We start from the raw sequence: 18,717 nt of genomic DNA, 5'->3' as shown, positions 1-18,717 counted from the left end.
ACTCGCATACAGTCTCACTCTCTCTGTCACACACACTCACACATTCACTCTCTCTCTATCACACACTCACTCTCACACACACTCCGAGGAAAACCTTGCTAGCGCCCGTTTCATTGGTGTCAGAAACGGGCCTTTTTTCCTAGTGTTAAAATAAAAATTCATTTGTTGCAATGTCATATGCTGGAGCCAATGGCTCATTATTATGTTTGAAATGTTATTTCAATAAAAATTCAAAGTTAAAAAAAAAATTTGCATACAGTGGAGGCAGTGCATGCAAATTTATCTCATCAACGTTCATCGTGGATATCTTGAAAACCAGGTGCCCAAGGACTGGGTTGAGAACCCCTAGTCTAGACCAGTGTTTCCCCAAAGTCCGGTTTTGGACTACCCCCTTGCCAGTCAGGTTTTCAGGATATCCACAATAATATGCATGAAAGAGATTTGCATATAATGGAGGTAGCGTATGTAAATCAAGTTCGTGCATATTCGTTGTGGACATCTTGAAACCCGACTGGCAAGGGACTTGGGGAAACACTGGTCTACAGCCAACAGAGGTCTGCCAAATTACTCTGGTCCAGGAGTGACGTGCTTGGCCAGTCCTGGCTTCAGACTTACATCCCACTGCCCTGTGGTGTTTGCAGTGCCTGACTGTATCCATGGACATCAGAGCTGCAAGTCTTATGGTTTATTGTGTAGGTTTTAAAAAAAAACAACCCTGCACCCTTCCTATAACTGTTACCAGTAGGCTGGATGAGTTGTAATCAATTGGCATTAAATTAGATTCTCACAGGGATGGGTGGAGACGGTTAGATTTTCTCAGGAATGAGTTAGATTTCTGTCCCGTGCAACTCTCTACCCTAGAGTAGAGGGGGTGGAGGAAGGGTGCAGATTTGACTGCATTCCCCCCCCCCCCCCCCAGTACCCAATTGCTGAGTTAGACTGTTGAGTTAAAAAAAGGGTGTTAAGTACAGAGTGAACAGAATAAACTCCCTCAATTGTGATACTTCTTCCTGGGGAACTAAACTGTTTTTTCTTTTTAGTCGGCATGTTTATGGACAGGAAATACTGTCTAATGAGCATGACGGGCCTGGAATCCCAGGTCCTAAGAAAGAAATGCAAACAGTAAAGAATACTTCCTTATTCTTCACTGCAGCCTCTTTGTACTTTATGAAATAATACAAAAATCCAACACATTTACAAATGGAGGGGGATGAATTTGTAGAGGATACCTGATCTGTTGTGCTCCCTAAAGACTGGGGCTGGAATACCTATGCATAAAGATATTTGACCTCCAGTTCAGATATCCACCTAAGTGTCCCTCTGGTGACAGTCACAGTGTAAAACAGTCAGTGAAGCCTGAAAAGAGAATGTGAGTCTTGGGCTGTTTATTTCTAGCTGATTACCAAAACACATCCTGAGCTTTTCATGCTGTATTCGCTGTGCAGCACTAGTGGGAAAAAAAATGGACAAAATTTTCCCAGTGTTAACTGAGTAGGTATGAATGACACAGGACTTGCATATCCCCTGGATAGGGCCTTCTGCATTTCCTAAAATACGCTTTCCCTTTGTAAATGTATATATAAGTTTGTTCTCAGAGCCAGACCTGGGCTCCTGGACGTATCCAGGCACTGCTCAAATTTTGAGCACTGCAGTCTGTTGGCCTCATTCACCATAAAACACGTGGGCCTCAGAGTCCCACAAAAAAACACAGTTGTAAAAACTTTGAAACAATCCATTCTGCAAGGGGAAAGGGGGGGATATTAACAGAATTATTTCAGCATTGAGAGAGAGACAGCTTGTTGCATGGTGCTTATCTACAAATCTTCATCATCAAAAGTTTCTGTACAACGCAGCATCACTGTCTCATAATCAAACTGAAGTCCCATGTCCTGTAAAACATCAGAAATGCATGTTATTTTGCACAGCTTCCTTTCTTTCCCGCTGTCCTGAGCCAAGAGCATTCTGGGGTCTGTAGTCTGTAACGCTTCCAGGGCCAGATTAAGACAGGCAAACTACGCATGTGTCTAGGACCCAAAGGTTTTGTGGGAAGGGGGGGGGGGGGGGGCTGTCAGATGTGCTCAGGACTCAGGAGGCTACGATTGACAATGTGTGAGTTTTTCAGATTTATAAATTAACTGACTCAAAACCAGAAGGATAGTTAAAAGTGTCTGGATATTTTTCAGAGTTTAGCCCTCTACAGCTGTCCAATCCTCTCCCTTCCAATGCAGAGACTGTGATAGGATAATGAAGGAGGGACTGAGCTACAAGTGTTGTTGGCGGGGAGGGGGAGTTCTGCTTGGGGCCCAGAGTGTCTTGGGGGAGAAGGAGGGGAGAGGGGAAGTTGAGAAGGAATAGGAATGTAAGCAGAGTGAGGAAAGATGCGAAGGGGCTGCTGCTGGCTGAGCAAAAGCTGGCAACCAATGCAAGAACTTTTATATGATGGTGGGCAGAGCTGGTTGGTTGGGTGGGGGGCACTGACCGAGGCACCGATGCACAATGAGCTGCAAGGATCCCCCTTTGTGCATTGCTAACTGTTTGAGAGTTCAAGCTGTCAAATAAATTTGACAGTTACAATGCACCGGACCCCAACCTCCCCCCCCCCCCCAGCACACCGACAAAATTCCCTGGTGGTCTAGTGGACCCCAATGCCTCCTGCCCCCCCCCCCCACCTTCTAATCCCCTCCGACAAATTTCCCTGGTGGGCCAGTGGACCGCACATCCCCCCGATGCCTCCCAAAACCCCCCTGACAAAACTTCCTGGTGGTCCAGTGGATCGCCCCCCCCCCCCCTAAAAAAGCAACTGACTCTGGTGGTCTAGCGACCCCCCCTCCCACCCCCGGTACCTTAAAATAGTTGGGCAGGAGAGCAGGAGCAACAGCTCCTCCCTCCTGCCTTGGTGCCCCCGCTTTCAAAATGGCGGCACCCAGTCCCTGCCCAGTGCATTCTGGGATGCAGCATGCAGGGATAATTAGTGTGTGGCCATTATTGCAAAAAAAAAAAAAAAATGGAAAATGCCTGCCATTTTACAGCCGTGCTCAAAGTGGCCTTAGTGTGTGGGAAACCCACGTTCTAGTCATAGCACAGGTAGGGTTACCATATTTGGTCCCCCAAAAAAGAGGACACATGCCCTGCCCCACCCCACCCCCTTTCACACCCTCGCACAGCCCCCTGTCATATAGTCCCCTCCCCCTGTCACACACCCTGTCACCTCCACTCCCCTCCCCGTCACCCCCGTTCCCTTACTCTACTGCCCTGGTGGTCTAGTGACCTCTTTGGGGCAGGAAAGAGCCCCCTCTTTGCTGCCCGGAGCGCTGCCCTGCACCCAAGCACCAAAGGGGATGTGGCCATGGGAGGGGCGTGGGCGGGTCAGGGGGGGCGTTCCAATGAATTACACACAGCTTTACAGAATTTGGAGGCCGTGCGCCCAAGTTGGGTGCCAGGACTTACATCAGGTTATCAGCTGGCATAAGTCCTCGCGGCCAAAACTGGGCACGCGAATGCCCCACTAGGCGCTATTCTAGAAAGGTGGCTCATAGAACAGCCCTGAGCGCTGACTTTTCCTGGAGCCATTCGCTGAATCCGGCGCTAAGTGCTTCCACACTAACGCAAGCCGAGTACAGCACGCGAATGGGCATTTCAATGTGGTAACTTAGGGTTTTAATTTCATGTTTCTCTATTTTATGATGATGTGATAGTTGTATGATTATTATGCTGTTTGTATGTGATTTCATTTGATTATTGTGTTTGTTTTTTTTGTAACCCGCCTATTAATGTTTTAAATAAATAAATAATTGCAGGTTACATGCTGGGCACCCCCCCCCCCCCCACCCAGGTACTGCATTAGTTTTTCCCTTGACATGCATTAATTTCCTGAATTAAAGCATGTTAAGTGCACAATCAAACTTGCTTTAGTAAAAGGGCCTTTGAGGGCAAAGCAATTTGTTTATGTGCCTTAAAGAAATGATAAAATGGTCATGGCTAGAAGATCTCTCTATATAAAAGGCAACACCAACGTTCTATGAAGCCTCCAGCCGGAAGTGTGAAGGGGGTGAGATATCCGGTTTCCCTATGAGTGTCTGCCCCGCCCTCTCTGTAACACAGTCAGTGAAGGAAAACAGCAGAGCAGGAAATCAAATCGCTGGCTCTGTAACAGTGAAGGACTCAGAGGGGGGAGAGGAGAGAGGCCAGAGGGCAGGGACACACACACTCCCACTTGCACACAGAAGAAAACATTGCTAGCCCCCCGTTTCATTTGCATCAGAAACGGGGCTTTTTTTACTAGTATTAAATAAAACCTCATGTAGCTAATTCAATCAATTCGACTGCCAATTACAAGTGATAGCCAAATAAAATTCCTCCCTGGTCACGACTAACCTGAGGAACTGCACAGAGGTGCGTGCTTAGGAAAGTGACGATCTGCCTGTACATGAAGCAGCCTTCCTTATGCATCTCCCACGTACAACCTTCGCACGCCGAGCTGGCAAAAGGATAGAAAACAATACACTCGCTAAAAAAATCCTTCCTGGTCCGTTTTCTGCTTTGACTTCTTACATTTCACAGTGTTATACGGTTGGCTGAATGCTAATGTTTTGAAAAATGAGGCTGACAAAATTAACAATTAATACCTTTTGCTAATTCACCCAGTCCTGACTTCCATCGCCTCTCGTCTTCCAGTAATGAGACCAACACAGGCCCCGATGTAATCAAGTTCAGAGCATACAAGACGTCATGCTGAGTCAGACCCAGGGTCCACTGTACCCAGCATCCTGCCTCCTACAGTAGCTATTGTGGATTGCAAGTACCCAGTGGATCCCAAAAACTAGAATTTCTTATAACTCATTTCTGAGAGTAAGAAATGGCTCTCCTGCATCTAAGCTAGTAATTCTTAAATAACTTTTCCTCCAGGAACTTGGCCAAACCTCTTTTGAACAAAGGGAAGGAGAAAGCACCTGGAATGAAAGTAGGGAAGGACCAAAGAACATCCAGTAATAAAAGGATCCAACAAGGGACTTATGTTCTTAAGGGACCGTGTTTCGGAGGAGAACCACCTGCCTCAGAGGTCACAAATGCTCTAAAACCAAACCAAATACTTAGAATTAAAAACAAATGAAACAACAATAAATATACAAAATTAAAAACAAATACACGTACATTCTATGATGCAAACATATACTATTTCAAAACAGGACAAAGTATAATTTATCCAAAAAAAAAATTTTAATATACAGAATTAAAAACAAATGAAACAACAATAAATATACAAAATTAAAAACAAATACACATACATTCTATGATGCAAACATATACTATTTGAAAACAGGACAAAGTATAATTTATCCAAAAAAATTTTTTAAATAAATACATAGAATTAAAAACAAATGAAACAACAATAAATATACAAAATTACAAACAATAGATACACAAAATTTAAAAAAAATACACGTACATTCTATGATGCAAACATATACTATTTGAAAACAGGACAAAGTATAATTTATCCAAAAAAATTTTTTAAATAAATACATAGAATTAAAAACAAATGAAACAACAATAAATATACAAAATTACAAACAATAGATACACAAAATTTAAAAAAAATACAAGTACATTCTATGATGCAAACATATACTATTTCAAAAAAGGACAAAGTATAATTTATCCACATTTTTTTTTAAGGGGGATAGATACATGCTAAACATGTGACAATATTTCATTAATACTAAAGGACCTTTGTGTCCCATGTAACTTTACGTGATGAGTTTCTGATTATACAAAAGTCTTTTATAAATACATTTAATTATTCACTCATGTATACATTCACATTATTTTAACGTGTCTTGTTTCCCTTGTAACATATTTATAGAAAAACTTGATTCATGCCTTGTCTTAAACATCCTTGAGAGCTATATTTAGCATGGCTTACAAGAAACAGTATAGAATACATAACAAAGAATAATGCATAAGAAAGTAATTTGTTGTAAAATTCTAATTTTACAATACAGTATCATAAACATACTGGGATAACTATGGATGTTTAACATTTAGAAAATGTGTTATGAATGAGAAATTGTACATGAAGCAAAGAGAAAGTTAATGGTAAATAGAGTAATAACCAATCCAGCATGTATGTTTTGTCCCCCTTAAAAAAAACAACAACTTTTGGATAAATTATACTTTGTCCTGTTTTGAAATTGTATACGTTTGCATCATAAAATGTACATCCCATGTCAGGTCCTTTTATTATTGGTGTTTTTGTCAATTATCAAGTTTTCTGGTCCTCCCCTACTTTCATTTCAGGAGATCAAAGCCCATAACAGAGTTTACTCCTGCCACACTCTTCCACTAATGCACAGACATTACCTGCTCTGAGCAGTGAAAACAGAACACATGCCCTATGCTCAAAATCCTATATTTTATTCAGCCAGGCTAGAGAGCATATAAAGGTGCTTATCTCTACTCAAATATCGAGACGCACTTGCCATTTCACTATCACTGCTGAACACAACTGTGACTGGCGACTGCTACAGCACTATCCATTCAAGAGTCGATACTTGAAAGTGATTTAACTGGGCAGGAGAAGTTCCAGTCCGGTTAAATCCCCTGGCAATATTGTGCAGTACTTAACCAGATAGCGTCAAATATCCCCTCCAACCAACTATGTTGTGAGCGGTCTGGGGACAGACTCAGCACTCTTATGTTTCAGTAACTGGACAAATTGGACTGCATAAAACAGCAGTCCTATCTTTGTCCAGTTGCAATTATCCAGTTAAGGGCAGTGTCGTAGCTAGGTGGGGTCACGGGGGCCTGGGCCCCCCCAAAAAAATTTCCCCTGGGCCCCTGGCTGGCTAGCGGGGGTCCCCAACCCCCACCAGCTGAAGACTTCGTCCAGCGCTGGTCTGTGGCGCCGACACATTGTCTACGTCGGGAACCCTCCTTTTAGTGAAATTGAGTGTGTTCAGTTTCACTAACAGGAACGTGCTGGGCATGAGGGGAAGAGAGAGCAGGGCAGGCAATGTGGCAGCGCCAGAGACCAGCGCTGGACGAAGTCTTCAGCTGGCAGGGACTGGGGACCCCCACCAGGCAAGGTATTTGCAGCGGCAGTAGGGGCAGCAGGGCAGTGACCGAAATGTGCCCCCCCCCCCACCTTGGGCTCTGGCCCCTTCCCACCTCGTGGTGTGGCTACGACCCTGGCTAACGGTTGAATATTGGCACGGATAGGTGCCGGCTAGTAATACCCAAATATTCGATGCCAGCACCTGGATATTGCCCTGCTAGTGGCTAAAACATCGTTCACCACCATCTGCCAGAAAAATGCATAATTTGATTTGAGTATCTGGCCCAATAGTTTCTACAAAATGGTTCAGGTTACACACCTGCTATCATTTTCCTCTTAACATTTGCTCTACTAGCGGAATTCTTAAAGCTCTGCACAGACAGTGGGTTGGTGGGTGTTTCAGAGCACCTGTGGGCCGGAAATAAAATACAACACTTCCTATGAGAATTACCTGGGACAGGACATTCCTTGCATCTCACCCCTGTCCAGGAAACCAGAAGCCAAATCAAAGGCATCCTCAAAAAGGATCTGCAACAGCAAAATGAAGCCAATGAAATGCAGGCAGGCGTCGCTAACAGGAGTTTATTGATAGCGCAGGGAGACTCTGAGAAACCTCAGACTTTAAACTAGAGAGCTCCCCTCTTCCTCAGAAATCAGAGACTTTCCCCCCTTCTCACAGGGCTATGACTTACCTCTTCAGAGGTAGAAGAGACCAGAGACCCACTGGCCTCCTGACTGTCAGCACCACTGTCTCTTACGCTTCCCTCGGCGCATTCTCCTTTTTGGTAAGACAGCAGGGGGCACGTCAGGGAGTTCTCCCTCTGGCTGCAGTACTGCAAGATGCTGGCTCTCCGCTCCTCGGGAAGTTCTTGCCACAGGTAAGAAATGGCTTTGGAGACAACAGGAAGGGTGACTTCTTCAGGAGACACGATGCGGTTCTCAACTAGCAGGTCCACTGTTTGTTTATAAAAATACAGGTATCTGTAACAGCAGAGCAAGATTAGACATTTAGTAAAGGCATCTCTTATCACTCATAAATATTGCCACACTGGGACAGACCAAAGGTCCATCAAGCCCAGCATCTCCAACAGTGGCCAATCCAGGTCACAAGCACCTGGCAAGATCCCAGAAAAGCTTAATGTTTCTAGGATAAGCATCATAAAATGTAAGCAGTGGATTTTCCCCAAGTCAATTTAATAATGGTCTATGGATTTTTCCTTAAGGAAGTCATCCAGACACCTATTTTAAACCCCGCTAAGCTAACCGCCTTTACCACATTCTCTGGCAACGAATTCCAGAGTTTAATTACACATTGAGTGAAGAAATTTTTTCTCCGATTTGTATTAAATTTACTACTTTGTCGCTTCATCGCATGCCCCCTAGTCCTAGTATTTTTGGAAGGAGTAAACAAACAATTCACGTCTACCCGTTCCACTCCACTCATTATTTTATAGAACTCTATCATACCTCTCCTCAGCCGTCTCTTCTCCAAGCTGAAGAGCCCTAGACGCTTCAGCCTCTCCTCATAGGGAAGTCGTCCCATCCCCTTTATCATTTTCGTCGCCCTTCTCTGTACCTTTTCTAATTCCACTATATCATCATGTGTCATTTGAATTGCCTTTTATAGGAAGTCAGTGACCACTTTGCTTGTTCCCCCATTCAATCAGAGAATCCTTCGTAAGGAGAGGCATGACCGCTTTAAACGTACCGTTCAAATTCCATCAGATCCGGAGAGGAAGTGACGGGAGACTGGACGGGTTCTGGTTTTGCATCCTCTTCCACCGAACCTCTCTCATATTCTTTAATCAAGTACCAGACTGCGGCATTGTTCTCACTCACAGGCTCCAAGGAGGGCACAGCACTAAAACAGACAGCAACACAGGACACCAAAACCAAGCAGAGGAGGAAAGACCAGTCAAGTTTCTCAGCATTAGCTCAGCTGTAACACCGAGCAGGTCAGCTTGGCCCTCATTTACTAAGCCGCTGAATCACAGTAACACATGTGATAGATCGATTAATTTGATTTACGTGGCTGTAACGCACATTTGGCTGGATTCAATAAATGCCAGCCAAAATTAGGTACCAATATGTGATCCTTTATAGAACAAAGCAGGGGCTTAGCCAGACCTCGCTGGGAGGCAGGGCCAGAACCTGAGGTGAGGGGGCACTGTTTAGCCGCCGACCTCCCCCCCCCCCCGCCACTGCTGCCACTTTGGACCCCCCTGCCAACGACCCTCTTGAACTCCCCTCCCGCCACCAACCCTCCCTCGCCGTCGCTGCCAGCCCCGCCGCCGCATCAGATACCTTGTTTTCTGGTGGGGGTCCCCAAACCCCGCCAGCTACATGCACGGTGCAGGACGTAAGGCGTCAGAAACAGCTGATCACACAACGAACTTCGTTGAACGAAGGCGCCGGAGTCTCTCTCCAGCGCTGAAGAAGACTCTTCGGCTGGCGGGGTTTGGGGACCCCCGCCAGCAAACAAGGTACCTGATGCGGCGGCGGGGCGGGTGGCGACGGCGGGTTGGTGGCGGGAGGGGTGTTCAAGAGGGTCATCAGCAGGGGGCCAGGGACGAATCTACGGGGGGCCAGGCCCCCCCAGGCCCCACGTACCTACGCCACTGGAACAAAGCTCAGAGCGGATTCCTGCATCCAAATTTGGGCAGGACGACCCTACACCTGCCACGATAGCAGCTGGGTGCGCAACAAGTATCCTATAACATGGCGCATAATTTCTGACAATGCCCCCTGACCTCGTTTGACTATGCCCCTCCCATGGCCACATCCCCTTTTGATTTGCACGCTATAATAGAATTCAGGCACAGATTTTTAAAATAGTGAACTAGGCCAAATGCGTGTGCAAATCTAAAGCGATACCAGTTAACTCCAATTATTGATTATTGACACTGTTCCCACTAAGCTGAGTTGGGAGACGTCCACTTCCAGTTTCTGCCAGTGGGGGGTGCTGTTTCACTATCTCATTTTAAATAGTGAGAGGGGACAGGCAAAGCTCTGCAGGACTCCAGGGAACCTGCCTGTCCCTAGCAAGATTGAAAACACAATATTGAAGCACTGTCCCTCCCCCCCCCCCCCCCCCCCGTCCCCCCACCAAACCCCCCACTGTTGGAAATAGGATACTGGGCTAGATGGACCATCAGTCTAACCCAGTATGGCTATTCTTATATTCAATATTATCTTCGCTCAGTTTTGACTCCTTATCAGCCATCTCGAGCACTGCGCTCTTCACAGGTTAACTTGCTGGTGGTCCCCTCAACTTCAAAGTCATGTCTAGATAGTTCTTACCATACTGCTTTCAGCTATGTAGCTCCTGTGTTCTGGAACACTCTCCCATTAGAACTTAGATTTGAGATCATAAAAAATACATGTAAGGTAGACCTTAAGACATGGGGGTCCTTTTATCAAGGGCGTAGCCAGACTTCGGCAGAAGGGGGATCCAGAGCCCGAGGTGAGGGGGCACATTTTAGCCCCCCCCCGGTGCCGCCGACCCCCCCCCCCACCATTGCCACCACACACCCCCCCCCCACGCCATTGCCGACCCCGCCGCCACCATCAATTTTGCCCCCCTCCCGCCATTGCCTACCTTTGCTGGTGGGGGACCCCAACCCCCGCCAGCCGAGGTCCTCTTCTTCCCGTGCAAGGCTTTCTTCTGCTTCTGACGTCCTGCACGTTGTACATGCAGGACGTCAGAAACAGAAGGAAGCCTTGCGCGGGAAGAAGAGGACTTCGGCTGGCGGGGGTTGGGGTCCCCCGCCGGCAAAGGTAGGCGATGGCGGGTTGGCGGGAGGGGAGGGTCGAGAGGGTCGTCGGCAGGGGGTCCAGGGCCAAATCTACGGGGGCCCAAGCCCCACGTATACAACAAAATAAACACATACATGGCTGGGGTTTGAGCGCTGAGGACAGGAAAGAGGTACTGCTAGAGGGCAAATGTATAGGCCTAGAAAGAAAGCAGAGCTTATGGGGGATGGGTAAATTGTGGGGAGGGTGAGAAAATTTGGAAGAGTATTCACTACCAGGTAAGACTGCTGCAGATTGGAGTTCTGGAAAGAGCCTTCTCACCACCATGGATTTCTTACCCCAGGGGAAGAAGGGAGATCTTTTTTGTTCAAGCCAAGTCCTTAAAAACCTAGGGCCCTGTTTACTAAGCTGCGTTATAGGCGCGTTAGCGTTTTTAACGAACGTTAACCGTGTATGCGCCTACAGTATCCATAAAGATGACTACATGGTTAGCGTGCGCTAATTGTAGGTACGTTAAAAACGCTAACGCTCCTTAGTAAACATCGCGACAGGAGCAGGAGGAAAAAAAACTCCGGCGCCGGGCCGCCCCCCCCCCCCCCCTTGGAGGCTGGGGAGGATCCGGAGATCCCTCCAGCGATGCTCTTCTGCACATTGCTGTGCGGCTGCTTTTCCTCTCAGGCGCACATGCTCGCTTTTGAAACCGAGCATGCCCCCAGAGAAAAAGCAGCCGCAGGGGCAGGCAGTCAGCGCTGGAGGAAGAAGACGTCTTCTGCTGACAGGGCCTCGGGATCCCCGCCAGCCAAGGTACTTCAACTCTGTTCCGGTGGCAGCTGCGATCAGGGAGAGGGGGGAGAGCGGACGACAATTTAGAGGGGGGCGGTAGCGGCCCTACCCCAGGCCCGGTTCAGTCTCTCAGCGGCCCTGCACATATTACTGTCCACATTTTACCACTCAGTGTCTCAATTTATCCAGCTGTTTTTTAAGCTAACGATATGGTTCCCTGATTCTCCAAGTCTTGCTTTACAAATCATATGTCACCTTTATTTTATATACTGCAATACAAACGTCTATGTGGATAAACACTGCTAATATACAAGTAGTCACCCCAGAGAGGGTTGCAGTAGATTTATAAATTATAATACACTAATATCCTACATATTCTAAACTCCTGATAAATAAACAAAGAGGGCAAATTTGAAATCTGCCCAGGGAAACTGCAGGTCCTTTGTAGCCACAGACCTAAAAGCTCATTTTCAGAGCGGCCAGAGAGCTGCTCCAGTCACTGATATGTCTTACTAACAGCATATTACCCATGACTGTTGCTGAACATGCTGATGTATTCCTCTTTCACTTCCTGTAAACTGGATGGGTTTCCATCATCTAGGTGAAAGGACTCTGAGTGGAGAAAGACGAATCATCAGAAAAGCAGTTACGCTCCATTTTGCTTCTATTCTGAACCTCTAGAGATGGGGGTTCCAATAAAGGAATGAGGAGCTTTACTGTAGGGATCTTTAAAACATTAAATTGCTGGTACCCCTTTAACCTTCAAGATGTACTGTTGCATGACCCCCCCCCCCCCCCCTATAGCTGTTAGCCATGTGCATTAATTTTTAACCCGAAAAGACGTGGAAAAAAAGTTTTCAGGATTTTTTCTTGTGTTGTCACTAATGTGCACCATAACTCACTAGCGTCAACCGCCAATAAGCACACAATTACAGAATAGTGCACACTGCTGCACAACAGAGAGCGGGTGTTGGGCAATAGGGCACATTACTGATCACAATGCCCTGAAATTAAAACAATTTTTTTAAACCTGCATGAAACACAAAATCCCATTAAAGACATGGAAAACTAAACAAAATTAAATTTTGGTCCTGCACATCCCTAATAGTTATAGTGGCTATTTCAGAAGCTCTGTTCCTGTTTTGGACATATGAAAAATGGCATTTAAACGCCCATATTGCGTGGACGTCAAAATCCCAATTTTAAAAAGCCAGAATATGGACATCTAAAACTTCTGTACGTCTGTATGGCAAGGGGTGTGGTCTGGCCAAAAGATGGATGTTCAACTTTGCACAGCAGAAGGGGAAGGGACATCCATGTCTGAAAATATGGATGTCTGTATTTAAGCCTGGTATTTGGCAAGTCCAGGTTACAGAAAGGCGTTTCGATTCTACTGGAGGGAGTAAGCAAAGTCTCAGCAGGTATTTTTCTGTCCCTGGAAGGCTCGCAATATAAAAAAGAAAAGAACAATACAAACTTCTACAGTGGGATCTGATTTGACCCTGTGACCTCCAGATGTTTGCTCCGGTTCCCAGCTGGTTGAACTAACCATTAGGCTATTCCTCCAACATAGATGTCTGCATGGTCATTTTATAACAGGGAGGTTTTATCCGCTGCCACACAGACGTCCATGTCCCTTGGTTTGCCCCGTTTGTAGTTTGGACATTTCAATTTGCAAAACGGATCTTCACACTGGACGTAACCACTGCTCTCTCTGACCTGAGCAGGAGTACTCCAACTGCATTGCTGCCAGTGGGGGGCGCTGCTTCGATATTGTGTTTTCAATTGCTAAGGACAGGAAGGTTCCTTGGAGTCCTGCAGAGTTTGCCTATTCCTCGCTAGAGAATGACGCGGAGACGGGGAACCGCAGTAACCGCAGGGATGGGGACAGGGACAGAGCTCGCAGGGACAGGGAACAAACTTTGTCCCCGTGTCATTTTCTACTTTGAAGCCTGTTAATGAACTGGACTGTTATTTATGTTTGAGTGATGCAGACAATGATATTTTGATTTTTTTGAAACACAAGCAAACATGCTGGCCACAACTAGCAATATTTGCATGGAGGATCCTGTACATCCTGCTACCAGAACATCTTCTGAGAAGACATCTTCTATTGCAGGAAGGACTGTGGAAGACAGGAGAGCTAGACTGAATCCTGAGATTCTTGATGACTTCGTATTCATCCACAGATTAAAAAATCATAACAGTGCTTCATAGGGCATATTTCTCCCCTCTAGGGCATACAGAAGGGGTTGTATTTTAAAACCCTGGACATTTTGTGAATTAGGATTCCTTGGTATAGAAGAAATCACCTATTGTTGGGGTTGGAAGGGTAGAGGGTGGTGGTGGGAAAGAGGGTTATTATAGCTGCTCATTGTTATTATTGTTCTCTATTTGTAATTTATACACAACAGTTTCACAGCATGACTTTAATAAAAAGATTTAAATATAAAATCTTAAGTGTTCGAGGCTTCTGCAGATGAGAACAGAGCCCACGGGGATGGGCCGAGGATGGAGACAGGGCCTGCGGGGACAGGGTGAGGACGGAGAAAGAACCTGCGGGGACGGAGACAGAACCCATGGGGATGGGGCGGGGACGGAGACAAACTTTATTCCCGTGTCATTCTCTATCCCTCACCATTGAAAATGCGATAGTGAAACAGCACCCCCCCCCCCCCCACCATGGGCATGATCGTAGTTGGAGGACTCCCACTCTTAGAAGGAACAATGGACGTGGCCAGCACTTGGAGGTCCATTTCTCATGTATTTTAGAACAGGTCGCACGTCAGCAGATCCTGTGTTAAAATACAGCAGACATGGATGTCTATATTCAGAATTGGACTTCCCTTCTAAAATGCCACCCGCCACGTGTGATATCAATGCTACCAATCCAGTGCCAAGCTGTATTACAAGCAAAGATCAATTAATCTGCTGTGACCGGCAAACCCCATCCCATACCTTTCATCTTCAACAAGCTGTCCAGCGTCTGCTCCAGTTCCTGAATGTACTGCTTCGCTTTACGCAGAATCTGCCACTGTATGGGGAAATTGTCAAAGGTCAATGAACACAGCACCAAAAGGAGGACTGAAAGAACCCAAGCACTAATTCAGCATTTTCAAACACAAAAGCTCCACATCACAACTTATCTAATTCCTAATGAATCTATGAGCTCCGGCAGTAAGAGAAGTCAAAAACTGAGGCAGCCAGTATCTTGGGCAAGTCCCATCTGTAAGCATTCTGCTGGTTGACGTTCAAAATGATTTAACCGGCCAGAAATGGTCGCTGACTGGTTAAGTCACTAGTTTGGGGCTATCCGCTAATTTTCAGCAGAACTTAACCGGTTATTGCTGTTGAAAGTTAGTAGTTAGTTGCCTAAGTGAAAACCGGCTATTTTGGGGATGGTCCAGGGGCACAGTCAACACTTGGATAAGTGACGACATTCATCACTTAAATGGCCAGGGTAACCGTAAAATTATTTTTTACACCTTTCAAAAAGTACAAAGACCAGGGGACACTCAAGGAAGTTACATGGAAATACTTTTATAACGAACAGGAGGAAATATTTTTTTTTTCACTCAACGAATAGTCCACGGTCTGCTAGTCAGACAGGCATAGGGAAGCCGCTGCTTGCCCCGGGATTGATAGAATAGAATTTTGCTACTGTTTGGGTTTCTGCCAGGTACTTCTGACCTGGATTGGCCACTGTTGAAAACAGGATACTGGACTAGGTGGACCACCGGTGTGACCCAGTTTGGCTATTCTTATGTTCTTATGGCCTTGGGGCACCTAAATGAAGGCACCCAGTTACAGAATTGAAAAATTAACTTGCAGAACTATTGTTGGTAATAAGTATTTTATCTTTAAAATCAAGCATGGTACCGGAAGATTGGAGGGTGGCCAATGTAACACTGATTTTTAAAAAAGGTTCCAGAGGTGATCCTGGAAATTATAGACCAGTGAGCCTCACGTCGGTGCGGGCAAAAAGGTAGAGACTATTATAAAGAACAAAATTACAGAGCATATACATAAACATGGATTAATGAGACAGAGCCAACATGGATTCAGTGAAGGGAAATCTTGCCTCGCCAATCAATTACATTTCTTCAAAGGGATGAACAAGCATGTGGATAAAGATGAGCCGGTCGATATTGTGTATCAGGATTTTCAAAAGGCATTTGACAAAGTACCTCATGAAAGTCTCCAGAGGAAATTGGACAGTCATGGGATAGGAGGTAGTGTCCTATTGTGGATTAAAAACTGGTTAAAAGATAGAAAACAGAGAGTAGGGTTAAATGGTCAGTATTCTCAATGGAGAAGGGTAGTTAGTGGGGTTCCCCAGGGGTCTATGCTGGGACCGCTGCTTTTTAACATATTTATAAATGACTTAGAGATGGGAGTAACTAGTGAGTTAACTAAATTTGCTGATGACACAAAGTTATTCAAAGTCGTTAAATTGTGGGAGGATTGTGAAAAATTACAAGAGGACCTTACGAGACTGGGCGTCTAAATGGCAGATGAAGTTTAATGTGAGCAAGTGCAAAGTGATGCATGTGGGAAAGAGGAACCGGAATTATAGCTCTGTCATGCAAGGTTCCACGTTAGGAGTCACAGACCAAGAAAGGGATCTAGGTGTCGTCGTTGATGATACGTTGAAACCTTCTGCTCAGTGTGCTGCTGCGGCTAAGAAAGCAAATAGAATGTTAGGTATTATTAGGAAAGGAATGGAAAACAAAAATGAGGATGTTATAATGCCTTTGCATCGCTCCATGGTGTGACCGCACCTCAAATACTGTGTGCAATTCTGGTCACCGCATCTAAAAAATATATATAGTGGAATAAGAAAAGGTACAGAGAAGGGCGACAAAAATGATAAAAGGGATGAGACGACTTCACTATGAGGGAAGGCTAAAGCTGCTAGGGCTCTTCAGCTTGGAGAAAAGACAGCTGAGGGGAGATATGATAGAGGTCTATAAAATAATGAGTGGAGTGGAATGGGTAGACATGAACTATTTCTTCACTCAACGTGTAATTAAACTCTGGAATTTGTTGCCAGAGAATGTGATAAAAGCAGTTAGCTTAGTGGGGTTTAAAAAAGGTTTGGACAGCTTCCTAAATGTCCATAAGCCATTATTAAGATGGACTTGGGGAAAATCCACTGCTTATTTCTAGAATAAGCAGCATAAAATGTATTGTACTGTTTTGGGATCTTGCCAGGTGGTTGTGACCTGGATTGGTCACTGTTGGAAACAGGATGCTGGGCTTGATGGACCTTAAGTCAGTCCCAGTATGACAACACTCATGTTCTTACGTTAGAATCGCCTCTGTAATGCTCAGATACTAGAATGTTGGCATGAACAATATATCTAGCCTTTGAAGCCAACCTCCACATAAGGGGGGGGAGGTAATTTTATAACACTTTTTTCAAGCGTAAAGCATGTTGGACTCATGAAAAGAGACAAAAATGGTACATTGGTAGACACATAAAAATAAGGCATATATAGCAATATACTGACTCCTTTTACTGTTCATAGACATTCCTGGGGCGAGGGGTAGTTTAGGCATTGCTGGGGCAGAGTTGTGATGGAAGTCCATATAGATAACTATTTTATAGTACTGTGCATGCACGCACACATTTATACTTTTGTCTAAGCAATCGTAAATGAGTGCGAGAAACACGGTGCTCTACTGGAGGTCACTGTAGGAGCACCTTTTTGGACCTTTTCAGATAGGTGCTAACCACTGCTCACTTGCCCTGTCCTTTTATCCTCACCTCTTTATTCCCTTACCCTTAATTGTTCTGTCTGCCTGCCTTATCTAGATTGTAAGCTCTTTGTGCAGGGACTGTCTTTTTTTGTATATTATTATTTGTTGCATTTGTATCCCACATTATCCCACCTTTTTTTGCAGGCTCAGTGTGGCTTACAATACATCATGAATAGTGAGAATACATGCGAAAGTATACATTTAGTATAACAGAAGGATTTTGGGTAACATGAATGGTAGAATACGATAGTACATTAGCAAGCAATCATAGTAAGAAATATTTAAGAATTGTATAAGAATTTGTTAGAAAATGTGCATTTTGTAATAGTGAAAAAACATGATAGTGGTTTGACAGTCAGATATTGTGTATGGTGTACAGCGCTGCTTATGCCTTGTAGCGCTATAGACAGTGGCGTACCAAGGGGGGAGCGGTGGGGGCGGTCCGCCCCAGGTGCACGCCGCTGGGGAGGGGTGCCGCGCGCCGGTCAGCGTCGTTCGATTCCACGCTCCCTCTGCCCCGGAACAGGTTACTTCCTGTTCCGGGGCAGAGGGAGCATGGAAACGAATGACGCTGACCGGCGCGCGGCACCCCCCCTCCCCAGTGGCATGCACCCGGGGGTGAGGGGGTTCTTTCGCCTGGTGTGGGGGGTGTCGCGCTGCACCCGGGGGCGGGGCGCATCGGCGATCCGTCCCGTGTGTCAGCGCCCCTAGGAACGCCACTGGCTATAGAAATGATAAGTAGTAGTAGGTGCCCAGGTAATAAAATTCTCTCTGTGCCGATCTCTTCAAATGCAGCTTTGGCAGACTAGTGCTCACAAGTTGCTTCCTATATCCACTTCACTGTGGCAGTCTCATCTAGATTGTAAGCTCTTTGAGCAGGGACTGGCTTTTTTTGTGTATGGTGTACAGCGCTGCGTACGCCTTGTAGCGCTATAGAAATGATAAATAGTAGTAAACATGGGATCTGGGGAAGCAGATCCCTTTTCCTCTTTTATGCACACTTGAAAGAAGACGCTCCCGGCCTACCTTGGACATTGGGTTGTCTGAGCCAGCGCACACGGCCTCTCGCAGGTGGCCGTACAGTCCGGCCAGAGTGACCCGCTGACGACCCCCGCGAGCCCGGGGCTGCGGGGCGTCCTGCTGTCCTGGGCTCACTCCGGAGCGGGAGCTGCTGCTGCCGCCACTGCGGGCTCCAGAGGCCTCCATGGACGGGGACCGCAGCAGCAACAGCAGCCGCCGCTTCCATACAAAATGCAAAGCCTGAAGCCCGGGGAGGAGCAGCAACCGGCGCGCGGCGGCCACTGTCTCCAGACAGAATCTTCCTGCGCGAGACAGACGCGCACCTGCTGCATAGACGCCGACTC

The 18,717-nt window shown here is 46.0% G+C and overlaps 1 protein-coding gene across 1 annotated transcript; it reads right to left on the bottom strand.

The window, feature by feature from the left end:
- Positions 1 to 470: 470 nt before the first annotated feature.
- On the bottom strand, positions 471 to 18,706 carry STRA8 (stimulated by retinoic acid 8). Its single transcript, XM_030215450.1, has 8 exons — positions 18,380 to 18,706; positions 14,549 to 14,624; positions 12,118 to 12,202; positions 8,763 to 8,915; positions 7,747 to 8,035; positions 7,506 to 7,582; positions 4,375 to 4,477; positions 471 to 1,889 (listed from the first exon to the last, which is right to left on the bottom strand). The coding sequence occupies exons 1-8, from the start codon at positions 18,557 to 18,559 to the stop codon at positions 1,815 to 1,817; spliced, it is 1,038 nt and encodes a 345-aa protein (XP_030071310.1). The 5' UTR covers positions 18,560 to 18,706; the 3' UTR covers positions 471 to 1,814.
- Positions 18,707 to 18,717: the final 11 nt, after the last annotated feature.

Source organism: Microcaecilia unicolor, chromosome 9, assembly GCF_901765095.1.
Source record: "Microcaecilia unicolor chromosome 9, aMicUni1.1, whole genome shotgun sequence".
In the NCBI taxonomy this organism is placed as follows: domain Eukaryota; kingdom Metazoa; phylum Chordata; class Amphibia; order Gymnophiona; family Siphonopidae; genus Microcaecilia; species Microcaecilia unicolor.
The sequence above is the reverse complement of the archived record's forward strand: the minus strand, read 5'-3'. Positions and strand labels throughout refer to the sequence as shown.